General features: G+C 39.9%; 1 protein-coding gene across 1 annotated transcript in view; it reads left to right on the forward strand.

Annotated features, from left to right (window-relative positions):
- Positions 1 to 16518, forward strand: part of ASPH (aspartate beta-hydroxylase) — a 294530-nt gene that overhangs the window by 257552 nt on the left and 20460 nt on the right. The window contains exons 23-24 of the mRNA XM_042780764.1: positions 5864 to 5955; positions 6320 to 6453. Of these exons, the coding sequence (XP_042636698.1) occupies positions 5864 to 5955; positions 6320 to 6453 (226 nt within the window). The remainder of the gene's footprint in view (positions 1 to 5863; positions 5956 to 6319; positions 6454 to 16518) is intronic.

Here is a 16518-nt window from a genome sequence, read left to right on the forward strand (position 1 = left end):
TCTGTCTGGCTTCCTGTCTTTTAATCCCCTTTCTCCTGCTCTTCTGGCCTGCTTCTTTGGGCGTCCCTGAGTTTCCCCTCCTCACCTAATCCCTTCGGCTGATTGCTCTTCTCTTTGGCTCCCTGTTTACATTAATAGATAAATGTAAGCACAGTAGTTTATCTCAATTATTATTTCAGAATGGATTATACTTAACAGGAAGAAGAACTATTTTAGTAATACCGCAAAGATATGTATATCAGAGAAGAGAAGACATTTATATTTTCAAGTGACTGTCAGTTTTTTACTAATAATTTTTTTGTTTGTTTGTTTCTTAATGGAGCTGTCAGGTGAACAACAAGCTATTTACCTCTTGGCATCTCACTGAGTCGATTTGTTGTCACTACTACATCTAAACCTCAGTTTTATTAATGTCCTATGTGTCATAAAACCTATTGGGTTTCCTAAAGCAATATTTTAGGCTTGTAGGCATCCCAGAGTGATTTACAGACATCATAGAGTCTGCTTAAAAGAAAAAAAAAAAGATCATTTGGTTGGAGGCAACATTTTGACTTTCAAGTTGTTACCTATTTTGATTATACTCAATTTTCCATGAACTATCCAGAGTAATTTCTTTTAATGTTTTCTTTTTTTTCAACTTTCTTGGTTTCTTTGTTAAATTCTTCCTATTAAATGCAATTGTATGTTCTTTCTTCTTTCTTAAGTTTGATGGAGTTCTATCATAATGTTAACAAATACTCATAAATTTACTTCTCAGTTATATATGGTTTTATATTTTTCTTTTTCTTATTTGCTTACTTTATTATTCTTTAAAACTTTTTAATTGAACTCCTTAGTAAATTTATCTGGGTTCTTTCTTCATTATTAATAAAAGTATTTAAGACTTTGTACTAACCTTGAGATACAGTATCTTAGGCTGGGTCCTCTAGAGATTAAAAACCAGTGAAACTTATATATGTATATATAGAAAGAGATTTTATCTCAAGAAGTACCTCATCCAATTGTAGAGGCTGGTGAATCCCAAGTCTGTGGTCACATGTCAGACTGGAGGCTTCTCGTGACTCACATAGCTGCAGAGGCTGATGAACCCAAGATTGGTAGGTCAGATGGCAAGCTGCTGGCTCACAGAATGTGAAAGCTTACAAATCCCAAGATCGGTAGGCTGTATGGCAGGCGTCTGGCTCAAGTCCAAGTAATCAGAGGTCAGATGATGACAAGCCAAATGCTGTATCCAGATCAAGCAAAAAGCAGAGACCTTTGTCTGAATGTCCATATATATTGCTTCCAGGCCATACCCCTGAAGCAACTCTCTTTCAACTGACTGGCTGCTCACAGCAGATCTCATTTTGGAGGTGATTACGTTAAATCAGATCTCCTCATGGGGAATGACTACACTGTAATTCCCAAACCACTGGGAATCATGGCCCAGCCAAGTTGATACTACAACCTTAAACATAACATTATAGCTTTGGACATATACCATAAGTTGTAATACATGGCATTTTCATATGTCATTGCCAAAAAAAGAGACTGCTTTCATATCTTGATTTCCATTTTGATTCACAATAATTTAGAAGTGTGTGCATACACACATGTACATGTGGGTGGGTGTGTATATCGTTAGTAAGTGTATCATGAGCATTTGGAGTTGCTCCAATTTTCTAAAATTAGTTTCTAGTTTTATTTTATTGTCATAAGAGAATATAGCTCACATAGATTAAAGTGAAGACTTAGAGGTTTTTTTAGTCTATTTGGAAAAAAAATGATGCTAGGAAGTAGAAGACCTTGAAACTATAGTTGGAAGTTTTGTTTCTATCCAAATGAAAAGTGCATTCAGTACTGAACTGTATTCTTTTTTAAATGACCAGCTTTCTAGAGTTGAGGGGAAAAGATAGAATTGGCAAATCTAAATAATGATTTTCGCACACATATATGTTTTTGTTATTGTTGTTAGTTGTTGTCAAGTAGATTCTGATGCATCATGACCCTGTGTGTTTAGAGTAGAACTACTCCAGAGAGTTTTCAAGGCTTTCAGAAGCGGATCACTAGGCTCATCTTCCAAGGCACTTCTGGGTGGGTTTGAACCACTAAATTTTCAGCTAGTAGTCAAGCACTTAACCATTTGTGCTACCCTGGGACTCCACATTTTATTATGTTTGCCAGCAGTGATCACTAAATTATATATACCCACCCTTATTTTTCAACATGGTTAGGTTCCAAAGACCAGGTCATTATGTGAAAATTGAATTATGTGAAAATGGAGGATGACCACATTAAATCACAAAATGGAGGATCACTGTAGAGTTATGTAATTGCCAAATTAATTATTACATAACTGCCAGTCCACTGAGAATCATGGCCCAGCCAAGTTGACACATTACCTTAACCGTCACAGCCAGCGTTACACTAGCCTTGAACTTCGATGTTCATTACTGCCAGATGTATATCTTTAATGAACAAAATAGTGGGATTTTGGATTTTTTCTATTATCATAAATGCAGAATGCCAGATAACAAAACAGTTGGTAAATGAAGAGTAGGTGTAATAAGAGTCTGCAAAGATGCAGTTCTTCCAGAGCCCCTAAGACATGGTGCTCTGGTGGCATAGTGCCTAATGCATTTGACTGCTAACCAGAAGGCTAGTGGTTCAAACCCACCAGCCATTCCTCAGAAGGAAGAGTGGGCAATCTACCTCTGTAGAGATACTGCCTCGGAAACCCAAGTTGGGGTGGCTATGAGTTGGGGCAGTGAGTTTTGCGTGAGCTCTAGTTGAACCTCTGAATCCCTCTCAACATAGTTTTCTAGGCAGCTGCCATGAATTGACTGGGGTTGTCATGCAAAATAGAACCTGTTGCCATCCCAGTAATAGAGCCTTGAAAGTTAAAAAGGATTTAGGATAAACCTTTTAAAAACCCTGACTCCATGAATTGCCCTTATAAAGCATATTCAAAAGTAAATGAAATATTCAAGTGATTTCTTCAATAAGCGTAGACATGTAGATCTCTTTCCAAGCCAGTTTTCCCAAAAAAACAAAGTGTATCATTTCTTGAGAGTTACTTTATACTTGCTGATAAGTAAAACAACCAAGTGACAAGCTGTGCTTTAAAGGATAGACTTTGGAAACCAACAAACCCAAGTGAGAGCCTTGGCTGCCTGGCTTGCTAACTGGGATGGGAGTATGTCCCTGACTCTGAGCCTCAGATCCGTCATCTGAAGAGTAACAGTGAAAATAGTGCCTTGGGATGGTGTTGTCACGTGGCCCAGTGAGCACTTGATAAAGGGTCTGGCACCCAGTTATCCAACAAATGATGTGATACTACATTTTTATTATCTAATAAGGAGCTGTGTTGGTGTAGTGGGTAAGGCATTTGGGTGCTAAACCAGAAGTTCAAACCACCAGGTGTTCTGTGGCAGGCAAATGAGGTAATGTATTTCTATAAAGATTTGTAGTCTTGGAAACCCAAGGGGGGTCGCTATGAGTTGAGATCAACTTGATGGCAATGGATTTGGTTTTTCTTAATAATAGTATATTATGCATTAATAACAGTAATGGAGAAACAGTCTATCTTATATTTATATAAATATATAAACTCAGAAGGAGGATGGAGCAATCTACTTCCGTAGTGATACTGCCTCAGAAACCCAAGGAGGGGTCGCTGTGAGTCGGGTCCGACTCAACGGCACATAACAACAACAACAACATACACATATAATACAGAGGCATAAATTTTTTCTAAGTGACATTTATCATTCAACTCATTTTGGATACTCTATATTAATAATGAAAAATAGCAACCAACATTTTACTCAGCTAAGAGGCTGAAAGGTAACTTAGAAAAAGGTAATATATCCCAGTTGTTTTCCAATACATTGAGGTCCATTTGATTGACAAGAATACCTTTATGTTGTATTTCTCACAACTCTACTTTTATTCCCACTACATCATCATCTTTGAATAAAACTTACGTTAATTAAATGAAAGTAAACTGGGCTTTAGAGCAGCAATCCCCTGTAGGAATTTCAAATAGGGAATTTAAATGCTTCTCTTTTTTTAACTTCCATTGTCTAACTCCAAAGGAGAACAAACAATGCTGTTACATTCCTGAGCGCTGTCTTCTCTAATGAGCAGTGTTTTTGTAGATGGTGAAGGTTTTTGTATAGTCCAGGGAAACTTACACTGTGCCCCAGAATCTGTTTTCTTCACCACATCACTCATAGGGAGCAGGTTGAGGTAAACAGACAACTCACCAAGACTCTAACTGAAATCAGCATGGCGGCAGCGGTGGCAGCACAGGATGAGCAGGCCACTAGAAGACACCTGCTATATGCAGTAGACCATCTGTTTGGTGGTAGCATTCCCAGGTATCTGACATTAAGAGAATGGGAATGGTTCTTTATCTCTCAGAGATACCGCTCCCATTTTTTGTCAACCTATAAGTGATGATCTATACATTGAAAAAGACATCCAATTCCAGGTAAAAATAGTGGTAAGATAAGCCTTTAATATCATCCCAGCAATGCATTTTAAGTTAAAAATATAATATATAAGCTATTTTTCTTTCTTAGGGGGTGTACGAGTTTCCCTTTGTTGCTGTCCAAATTACCACAAACTAATGGCATGTATTAGTGTGATGCTGGAAGCTATGCTACCGGTATTTCAAATACTAGCAGGGTCATCCATCATGGACAGGTTTCAGCAGAGGTTCCAGACTAGGACAGACTAAGAAGAAAGACATGGCAATATGCATCCAAAACTTAGCCAATGAAAACCCTATGGATTACAACAGAATATTTTCTGATACAGTGCTGAAACACGAGCCCCCTAGGTTAGAAGACACTCAAAATACATAGTGGCTACAGCAATAGACTCAAGCATACTAATGGCTGTGAAGATGGTACGGGACTGAGCAATGTTTTGTTCTGTCATACATGGGCTCCCTATAAGTTAGAGTGTCATTGACAGCAATTAACAACAAGTGACTTAAAACAATACAAACTTATTCTCTTACAGTTCTGGGGGTCAGAAGTGTGGAATGAGTCTTACTGGGCTGAAATCAAGGTGCTAATAGGGCTCTGCTCTTTCTGGAAGCTCTAGGAGAAAATCCATTTTCTTTCCTTTTCCAGCTTTTAAAGGCTGTGTGCATTCCTTGGCTTGTGGCCTCTTCTCCTATCTTCAAAGCCAACCATGACCAATCAAGTCTTTCTCACTAAGGTCACTCTGACATTGACTCTCCTGCCTCTCTTTTCCACTTTTAAGGACCTTTGTAATTACATTGTACCCACCCAGATAATCTAGGATAATGTCTTGATCTCAAGAGATTCCATCTGTGACCTTAATTTCTTTCTTTCTTTTTTTTTTTGAAGGAAGATGGCTTTACTCTGCCTACCACCATTCCACTGCCATTGAGTTGATTCTGACTTATAGGACAGGGTAGAACTGCCCCCATAGGGTTACCAAGGCTGCAAATCTTTATGGAAGCAAACTGCCTCATCTTTCTCCCATTGAGCAGCTGGTGGGCTCAAACTGCCAATCTTTTTTTGTTTGCAACTCAGTGCTTTAACCACTGTGCCACCAGAGCCCCTATGCCTACCACCAATGAAAAAAATAAAGCATTCTACATGTGCCCTGTAGATGATACCTCCTTAGTCACATAGTCCAGTACCAACTGGGAAATTCTCTTGCTCTGGTCCTTGCTCTGCCAGCCGCTACCTATTTGAGCAACACACTTTGTCTTCTTATGTTTACTCATCCTTCTCATTGCTAAAGTGAAGATGACAAAATAGATCACATGTGGTTAAAACTGGATGAGTTAAAGCCTTATAGTGATTTGTTTCTAACGATACTTTTACTGTTTATTATCTAGGAAGAAAAAATGAAAATGCTTGTAAAGGAGCTCCTAAAACCTGTACTTTACTAGAAAAATTCCCTGAGACCACGGGATGCAGAAGAGGACAGGTACTAATGGTATTTTCAGTACTGGAATAATTTATTGGGAATAAGGGAATGCTGACATTCGTGAAGAAATGATTATTTCTCTTGGCCCAATGAATGCCTCCTTTTTTCACTTCCTTTTTAAAGGAACAAAATTTCATGGGTTGACATCAGAGTGGAGGGTGGAAAATGTTCAATGTTTATTGCTTGGTGGAAAATGTGAGTGCTTATTTTTAGTTCCTTCACAAAGAAATAAGATGAGAATAAGTCTGAGTCTCACAAAGGCTTTAATTCAAATTGACAGTAATTTTGTGCTGTCATTTTAATTTAGCAATTCCCCCACACTTGATAAATGGCTGAATGTTGGAGTGTTGTATTTTTTGCACAGATCAAATATTCTGTCATGCACCCGGGGACGCACGTGTGGCCGCACACGGGGCCCACAAATTGCAGGCTCCGAATGCACCTGGGTTTGGTGATCCCCAAGGAAGGCTGCAAGATCAGATGCGCCAACGAGACCAAGTATGTTTCTTCCAATCCATGCTCATCCACCACCTCTCAGGATGGGTGTTCAGAGACTCCAAAGCTAGTTATTTATTCATCTTCAATTATAACTAAAATAGATTTCAGGGAGGGGGTTTAATCTGAATTCTTTAGTCCAAATTCCTTCACAGCACTTTTTTCTAGAAAGACTGCCCAACTCTAGAATCGCCCTTCTTCTTAACTGGTCCCCAGCATGAACTCATCTGGCTGTCCAGCTTCCTTGCTTCTCTCTCCAGGGTGACAGATTTACATTCAGAGTCAGCTAACACACTTTGAGTACTTACACATATTGGGCACTCCACTGTTTGCTTTACAACTTGAATTATTTTTAAATACAAGAACATCCCCTTCCTGAAGATAACCCTGGTGAGATTTGTGTGTTTTGCTCTCGAGGAGACAGTATGGTAAAATGGAAGTCAACTAATTTTTTCAAATCCCAGTACTGCCACCTCATTAACTTTACTTTAATCCCTTTGAGCCTCAAGCCCTCAGACTACTTACTTATAAAATAGACAATGAGAATGTCTACTTTGCAGGGTTATTATATGGATGAAGTAAAATATGTGTACAAGGCACTGAGGCCAGGTCATAATATCAGTAAGAATGTGGTAGATGTTAGGGCACCTCTTCCTTTCTCTGCCTCTTCGTTCTCCAATCACCATGAGTTTATTCATGATCCTATGAACAAACCACATTTGCTGTGGTTTCTGTGCCTGTCATTTGGCTACTCCCTTTACATAGAATGTCTTTCTTTTTACTTATCCAAAGCAAACATATTACTGTAGGTCTGACATAGTTCTGTAAGAATGGATCTTGTTTTCTGATTTCTTAGAATGTGTATTCTCAGTAAGCCTCGCCTCTATCTTCTTCTGCTCTTTATTACTTAATATATATGAACCAAATCTCCACAACTGACTTTCTTGAGCAGAAATCAAGGTGTTGTCTTATTCATTTCTCATTGCCCTTGAGGGAGATCTGAGTAGAAGATGAGTGTCTAGAAGTCTCCAGGGTCATTCATTTGGTAACTGCAAGGTTACCACATATAGTATAGCTGCACAAGGTGCTATGGGAAATTCAAAGAGGAATCACATGGGGGCCTTTCTCTGCAAGATGTGTCCATTTGGAAGATCATTGTTGTTAGTTGCTATGAAGTTAGTTCTGACTCATGGTATCACCATGTGTGCAGACTAGAACTGCTCCATAGGATTTTCAAGGTTGTAACCTTTCAGAAGCAGATCTCCAGCCCTTTCTTTCAAGGTGCCTCTGGGTGAGTTCAAACCACCAACCTTCAGCTAATAGTTGAGCGCTTAACCATTTGTGCCACTCAAGGACTATAACAATTCCAATACAAGATCAGATATTATGCGAGTCCTAAGAGAGGCAAAGATCAAATGCTACAGATGGATCAGCAGACCAAGAGCTCACCTACAGCTGAGGTTTAGAATCCTGTTTGTGGTTATTTTAAAAGATGGGTAAACATGGACATCAGAAGCTGTGAGAAAAGGGCATTCCAGGCTGAAATAACAACATGTACAAAGACACAAGGCCAACAGTTACAGGCCACATATGATGAATATTGAGTGGTTTCAGCTTCCAGGAGTGTCGGGTACATAAAGAATAAGGTAGGAAAGTGAAAGAGTGGATTAGACACTAAGTCATAGAAAACTTTAAATACCAGACTGAAGGGATCAGATCCTTGTTGGGAAATTACTCTGGCAGTTGTGGGTGGAATCTAATGAGGGAACATACAAAGGAGAGTAACAGGCCGTTACAGTGGCCCATCCCAGTGGGTGCTAAGATGCTACAAAGAAAGGGAGAAGAGAGATTAATGCAGGGTATATCATGAAGATTGACTCAAGTGAATTTGGTGGGGGGCAAGGAAGGGGAAATCCAAGATGACCCTGCAATTACAATCTTTGGTCAGTAGGAGGATGGTAATGCTCTTACAAATATCAGAAACATCAGAGGAATGAGGCAAGTTCAGGTGAAAGGATAATGAGTTCAATTGTTTGCACATTTAAGGTGCCATTGAAATACAGCTGTGGGAATGTCCAGGAGGCAGCTGGAAATAAAAGCCTGTAGCTCAGGAAAGAAAATCTATGATAAAGATTTGAGAGTTAAGTTTAGGAAAAGGTTCTAGAAGAAGATAGAGATAGTTGAAAGATGAAAGGAAGGGAAAAAGTCCTCAGATACACGTACATGTAGGAGACAGAAAGAAGAGGAAGAATCAAGGATATGGGGAGGAGAGGCCAGCATTGGCAAGACTAGGAGGCAGAATTAGAGATGACTGGACAGGTAGAAGTTTCTTCTGAGGTAGAATGAATATTGCTAAGTCTTTGTGAACTCACTTGACAACTAATTAGAAAACATTGTTCTTTCTTTGGGTCTGCGGGATCTCTGCTAAGGGGAAGAGGGGCAGGGATATGAAAGGAGGTGGCAGAGAATATAGAGAGGAGGTGGGGGAAGGATGGAGGAAGCTCAGATTTTCAAGGCCAACATCTTAGAGATCATGTACAAATGATGAAGCCATGAAGATGAATAAGAGCATCAGGCCTAAGTAGTTCCCTAAGTACTACCTTAAGATTTTAAAACTTTCCTTCTTCCTTCCTCCCTTCCTCCCTCTCACCCTTCTTTCCCTCCTTCCTCTCTCTCTTCTTTTCTCCCATTTTCCTTTTTTCCTCCCCACTTCTCTCCTCCTCCCTTGTTTCCTCCTTTGCTTCCTCCCTTCCTCCCTCTTCCCTCTCTTCCTCTTTTTTTCCCTCCCTCCTTCCTTCCCTCCCTTCCTTGCCTTCTTCTTCCTTCATTCCTCTTTTCCCTTCCTTCTTTTCCCTTCTTCCCTCCATCTTCTCCTTCCCTGTTTCCTTCTTTTCCTTGCTTGTTTCCTCCTTCTTTCCTATCTGTTTTAAAACTTGTAGATCCATGGAGCAAAATCACTAGGTAAAAATCCATTTAGGAGTAGGATGGGAGAGAGAATGATAAGCAACTGATCTTATTCATCAGTGGCCTGAGATAAGAATAAAAGATGCAGTTTGGGAGAATGAGGAACAGGTGGCAAGTGCCTGAGACTTGAGGAAATTGTGGAGGGCTCACAGATGCATTCTCTACCAGCAGATTGCCAGCAAGTACCTGAGTAGTGATGGTTGGCTGGTGGAAGTGACTGCTACCTTATCCCCTCAAGTTTAAACTTGATTAGATTAACTGTCTTCACCTACCACAGAAAATGAATGGTTTTAAACCCCAATCCTGCAACTCACTTTTTATGCTACAATGCAGCCTACTTCACATGATAGTAAGAAGCCTCTGGTAACAATAATTTATAAGCCTTGTAGTCACAATTCACAGTCATTATTAAGAAATACTTACTACACACTTACATGTTGTTGGGCCAGTGAGGTCATTGTATAGGGAAAGAAATACTTCATGGCCTGCCATCTCTGAAGAACCAGTGGGCACTAGTGTCATCCTTGCCTGTCACTTATCCTTTTCTAGGTCTCTGCATAGAGGGACCATAGTTGCTTTATGTCGTACTACATTCTCATCCTTAATAAGGGTGGTTGGGTCATGCTTACTTCTTTAGTATAAAAATAGGCCTATTCATAAGAAAAATGGGCCAATTAAAGGACTGTGTGACATCTTTAGAATGAAAAGAGCTAGATATCTCAGTAGGAGACAGTCAGTTTATAAATATCTGAGGAAAGAGTGTAGAATAAAACCTGGAAGTTTCATCCAGTTATTATAGCAGCATGGTTGTGTGGAAAGAGAAATATATACCAAGAAATCAGGTGCCCTTATGCTGTGCAACAGGAAGCAATCTTTCAGAGCTTCTCTATTTCCAAAAGAGTAGCTTACAAACAGAAGACAGTTTGGAAGTTGTGACAGTTCATGCATTGTCCTTCTCACATATTAATCAAATTGCTCTTTCTTGACAACTATGAGGTTTCTGCAGTTGTACATGTGGATTGACTATTCTATCATGGCAAAACATATCACAGCTCTTTTATCTGAAAAGATAATGAGCTTTCAGTTTCACAGCATTTTATCACTATAAATAAAATATTTAAGATTAGTAAATCCTTTCTGATTACAAAACCAATATAAGTTTCTTATACGTAATTTGCAAACCACAGAGAAGCATAATAAGAACCAAAAAAAAAAAAAAAAGGAGATAATTATCTTTGATGCCAGTGCCCACAGATGTTGCCCACTTCCCAATGCCAATATATTCATATTCATGATGATGGTGATGATAACGCTGATGACAATAATATAATATTATGTTGTTGACTAGGTGCCATGCACTGATTTAAGTGCTCTACATATATTAGCTCATTAATCCTCACAACAATCCTATAAATGGGACTATTAAAATCTCAATTTGTCAGCAGAAGGGACTGAGGTATAAAGTTACTGAGTAAGTTGCCCAGGGTCACTCAGCTTAGTAATTGAATATTGGAATTGATATTGGAACTGGTATTTGATCCTTGACAAATTGACTTGATGTTCTTTGTTCCTAGCTGTAATCCCATAACTTCACTTTATCGGTTTTGGGCCTTTTGGGGTTGTTATTGTTGTTTATAAAATTAGGATCATGCCGTATTTATAAAGTGATCACTTTGATTGCTGTTTTTTTATTTACAGGCAACTGGGCATCAAATAAGGAGCCCTTGTGATGTGGTGTCTAAGGCATTTGACTGCTGACCAGAAGGTTGGCAGTTCAAACCCACCAGCCACTCCCTGGAAGGACAATGAGGCAGTCTACTTCCATAAAGATTTACTGCCTTGGAAACCCAGTGGGAGTTGCCATGAGTCAGAACTGACTCGATGGTGGTGGGTTTCATTTGGGTTTTGGGCAGCAAATAGAGAGAGCACCTGAGGGGTCCTTGTTTCTGGCTATTTATTTGTGTCCATACCTTGTTGTCTGTAAAATGAGCTTCTTAACATCTTGACCCTCAGCTGCATGAACTTAAGTCAGTGGATAGTGGGTGAGTTGTAAAAGGGAGCCTTGGTTAGCCCTAGAAGGGGATTCATACTTCCCATTCTCCAAAGGGGCCTCCCAAAGTAGGAGGGAACTGTGCTGGCAGAGAGCAGTAAACATGCAGCTCCCCAAAGGAGGCAGCCTTCCTGCCTGTGCTTTATCAGCCTGAAATGCTAGACAAGACTTACATGTGGCCAGGAACCCACATAGTGCGTCGATATCACTTAGTAACAGGACTGAAGAAATGAAGTAGCAGTCAGCCATGACTGCCTCTCTATATTGCTGTGGAAAGCATGTCCTTTCCCCACATACCTCAATTATTTATAACATTTTTTTTCATTAGTCTCTCAAGGTTCCAATTAGGAAGATAATGTGGCAGTCATATTGAAATATTAGCAGTAAGAAGTAATCAAATTTTTCTTAATCTACTATGAATTATTATTCATAGGCAATATTTGTCTTGTTTTTTTTTCATAAAGTAGCCAGAAAGATAAAATAAGTCTTGTAATTTTTGATTCATATAAGGAAGCTTCAAATTACCAAATCATTTAGAATCAAAGATTTTCTCTTCTTCTGTCTTTCTTTGCTAGTTTCTCCAAAATCATAGATCTCTGGTCCAAAAAATGTACCCATCTTCCATAGGAGTTGTAATGTGACGTTACCCACAGGCACAAGCCTGCTTATCTGCCACTGTAGAACAAAAAAAAAATGGCACTTTTTAACTAGATAGGATGTTTTCCTAAAGGTTTGTTTGCTATAGAATGGGAGCATTTGCCCCATCTTCTTTCATCTGTGAAACTTAATGAATTAAAAACACTAGCAGAATTTCTTAACCCCTGTCTGGCTAGCATGGTATGTGCTTAAAGTTCTTGATACACACTAATGTATACAGTGAACACACAAGAATAGATACACCTTCACAGGGGATGACAGTTCCTACACTGAGAAAAGAATGTGCCCCAAATATTTATCTGTTAAATGATAGTGATGATGTAGGAATATATTTTCCTATGACAATGACAAGTGATTGACATGGGACAATAAAAATTAAAATAATAAGGAAATTCCTGAACTGGCCCCCAAAAGCCTTATTAAGTCATAATGTTTATTAATAGAATTCTAGAAGCAGTGGCATGGAGTCCTTGAGTGGTACCAATGGTTAAGTGCTTGACCACTTCTTGAAAGACTGGTGGTTTGAACCCACCCAGAGGTTCTCAGAAGACAGATCTAGTGATTTGCTGCCAAAAGGTCACAGCCTGGAAAACCCTGTAGAGCAGTTCTACTCTGTACACATGGAGTAATTATTTGGAATTGACCTGATGGCAACTAACAGCAAAAACAACAGAACTAGTGACTATTTACAATAATGCTTCCATGGAAAAATGCATCCAGCTTTAACTTCAGATTTCAGATTAAGAGCACTGAAGTCACACAACCTGGGCTCAAATCCTATCTTCCATTCTTAGTACAGTGTAACTTTTGACAACTTGCATAACCTCACTTAACCCCAGTTTCCTCACCTGTAAAATGGGAAGAGTAAAAGTATGTCTTTGCATGGTATCAAATATTAAATGAGGCAGTCTACTGTAAAATGTAAAATACATTCAGCACTATATTTACATAGCACCAGTAAACCAGTTGCTGTCCACTCAACACCAATTCATGACAACCACTTTTGTGTCAAAGTAGCACTGTGCTCCATAGGTTTTCCATGGGTGATTTTTCACTAGATAGCCAGGGTTTTTTTTCAAGAGACCTCTTGGTGGTCTGGAAACTCCATCCTTTTGACTAGCAGTCAAACATGCGAGTCATTTGCAACACCTAGGGACTCCATTTACAAAGTACTACATGGTAATTGCTCTCAGTGAATATGAGTTCTTATCCTCTTCTGTCACTGCTGCAGAAATGGGGACTTCTGTCTCTTCCTTTCCAGGGGTGAAACTAAGCCCTCGTACTCTGTTAGAGGTGGTTCTTGTGACCTGAAGTGTGCACTCTGCTAAGGATGAGAGTGGGGCTTTACAGAGTGAGGAAAGAGGCGCACAATAGGAAATGAGGAGGGGAGGTATCAGGTTGATGACTGTATGGTGCAGACTAGACTGTGCTTTAATAAGTCTGGGTGGGGAGAAATGTTTAGGAAAAGGAGGTGCCACAGTATTGCAGTTCAGAACTTTTCCCCTCCCCCCATTTCCCCATTTTTCCACATCCCCTCACTTTGGAACTCAAGAAGCTAGTGGTGAGAAGTAATAGTTCTCCCAAGTCTATAGCCCCTTAAGTTTTCCTGTTCTCTTCCCTTACATTGTTCTCCTTGTTCGGTTTTCTCATCTGTGTTATAGACTTCACTGCTGCAGGTTGACTCAAGACTTGGAGATAGAGCTCAAAGTCACCGCACATGCCTTAACTTGTTTCCATGTGATTCGTGTGATGGAAAATTAGAACCACATCATTTGCATACCTCGACATTTTAGGAAAAATCACTGAAATATTATCTATAAAGTTCTTAGGTTGGAGGCTCCCTGTGATGGTTAATGTTATCTTGGTTAGGCTATGATTCTCAGTGGTTTGGCTGGCATTGGACTGATTGCTGTTGCATAATGTAATATAATCATCTTTCATTTTGTGATTTGATGTGAGCAACCAATCAGTTGAAAGCCAATCTGTGGGTGTGTCCTACATCTAATCTATATGGATGTTCTGTTAAGGCTCCCTCTCTCAATCCTGTATCCAACTTGTCATCCTCTGACTTCTAATTCTTGGAATGTGACCCAGCAGCCTGCTATCTGACCTGCAGATGTGGGGATTTATAAGCTTCTAGTGCCTAAGACTCTTGACTGCTAACCAGAAGGCTGGCGGTTCGAATCCACCAGCCACTCCTCAGAAGGAAGGTTGGGCAATCTACTTCCATAGTGATACTGCCTCGGCAACCCAAGGAGCGGTCACTATGAGTCAGGTCCGACTCGATGGCACATAGCAACAACAACAACACATCCCTGTAAGCCAGCAGCCTTACAAACTTTCAAACATACAAAGAAAATGAAAATCATGGGCAAGTCACTCCAACATATAATCACCAATTAAATATAAACACAAAAATATCACAATGCCTAGAAGACAACAGTGCATCACAGTGCACACAAAGAAGCAAAGATAAAGCAGGAGAACCAAGGGACCAGGATACAGACCCAGAACACGTCCCTGAGGAATAAGCAGCATTGGAACTCCCTGATAAGGAATTCAAAAGAATTATATTTAAGTATTTTCAATGAATTGAGAGACAGATTAAGGAAAACATTGGAAAAATTGAGGAAAACAAATAGAAAATCCTAGAACAATTTCAAAAGACAACACAAGAACAAAATGACAAAATAAATGAAAAATTAGAAATGATACAAAATCTGCACATAGAAATCCAGAAGAGTAATACTAAATTTTAAGAAATATGTAAGACACTGAATGAAAAAAGGGGTAGATTGAATCAATGGAAGACAGAATTAGTGAATTTAAGGTAAATACCTTCATTACTTCTTTAGAAAGTCATCAATCAGAAAGATCAAAACAAAATGAAGAAACCTAAGGTTCATGTGGCATACCATCAAAAGAAATAATCTAGGATTCAAAGTGGAGTCTTGTCAGGAATCACCACGCTATTTCCCTCTAGCATCTCAGTGTTTGAAAAACTAGGTACAGCAATTTCCATTAGGGATTTTGGTGCTCTGAACAACTCACTGAATCAGAGTGCAACAAACACAGAAGAGTAGAATTAGAGGAAAGGCACAGGGAAAGAAATTAAGGAAGATTTACCTGGCAGAGGGTGGACGGGCAGCTGAGAGAAGCCATTGGAAACTTCCCTGGGGAAGTGACTGGCAGACGTGGTGGCCACCTGAGACGTCCGTGAGCCAAGACAGAAAATACCCTGTATCAGCATACCAGCGATCACACCAACATACCAGCAAACAACCCAAGGACCTACTTTCAGCACCTGATTTTATCAGTAACTTGGGTCAGCTAGGTGTAAACGGGCATGCACAGCACCACTGAAACTCAAGCGGAGAGCTCACTGGTGCTCCAGGAGGGTGAGCTTGCTCCCCCTTAGTGGATCACTGAGTGGGCTTGGGTCAGCTCGGGAGGCATTGAGAGGTCTGTGCTTGTCTTTATCACTGATATCGGGACCACAGATTACAGCAGGCACTCTCCCGAATCCAGCGCAGCTGAAATCACACACATCTTTGGCACCAAAGGTGGGCAATATCACAGACAAACTCCCAAGCCATTCATGGTCTGGGTGGTTGGGCAGGCGCTGCAGGCAGACGGGGTGGAGAGAGGAATCTGCGGCAGAGTGCGGACCTGGGAATTTGCCTTGGATTGGCTTTTTGGGGCCTCGGGGCCTTGGAAGCGGGGTCTTTGAGTGTGTCTGAGCCTGGCAGAAAGTGGCGACACCATAACAACAAGAATCTTTCCTAAAAATTTAGCTGAGGGCTTGTAAATGACAGTACAACATCATCAGTAGCAGCCCCCTCAAAGCCCTAGAAACTGACCCTAGCAACACCAAGCTTTCCTTCTTCTGATCCCACCTCCTCTGCCAATAACTTCACTCATTCAATAGAAGAAACCATATTCAGCCAACACAAAACTTCCCGGTTTGAACTCTAAACCATCTTTATGACAAACAGAAACACATATCCACATTCCACACAGTGATTCCACCATCACAAAGAAAACTGCAGAGAGACCCAGCATACCTGAATCAATAATAAAATAAAATACACCAGCTTCACCTTTTCAAAATATTAAACCATAAAACCAAGACAAAACAAATCAACCAATAACCAGCAGTTAAAGACAACCTCAAAATGTCTAGGAAACAACAGGCAACCTCAAATCAAACAAAAAAACAGGACAAGGCATTAGAAGCTAAACCACAAATATTATACATGGAAAAGGAGGAGGCAATAGAATTATCTGAGAAGGAATTTAGAAGATATGTTTATAGAGCTATACTAGAGCCTAAGGAAACTGCAAACAGAAATGAGAACACAGACAGTTCCCTGGAGGAACTCAGGAAAATCATTGAG

The sequence above is a fragment of the Orycteropus afer genome, unplaced genomic scaffold (genome assembly GCF_000298275.1).
Source record: "Orycteropus afer afer isolate SDZICR_OR568_19922 unplaced genomic scaffold, OryAfe1.0 scaffold00060, whole genome shotgun sequence".
In the NCBI taxonomy this organism is placed as follows: domain Eukaryota; kingdom Metazoa; phylum Chordata; class Mammalia; order Tubulidentata; family Orycteropodidae; genus Orycteropus; species Orycteropus afer.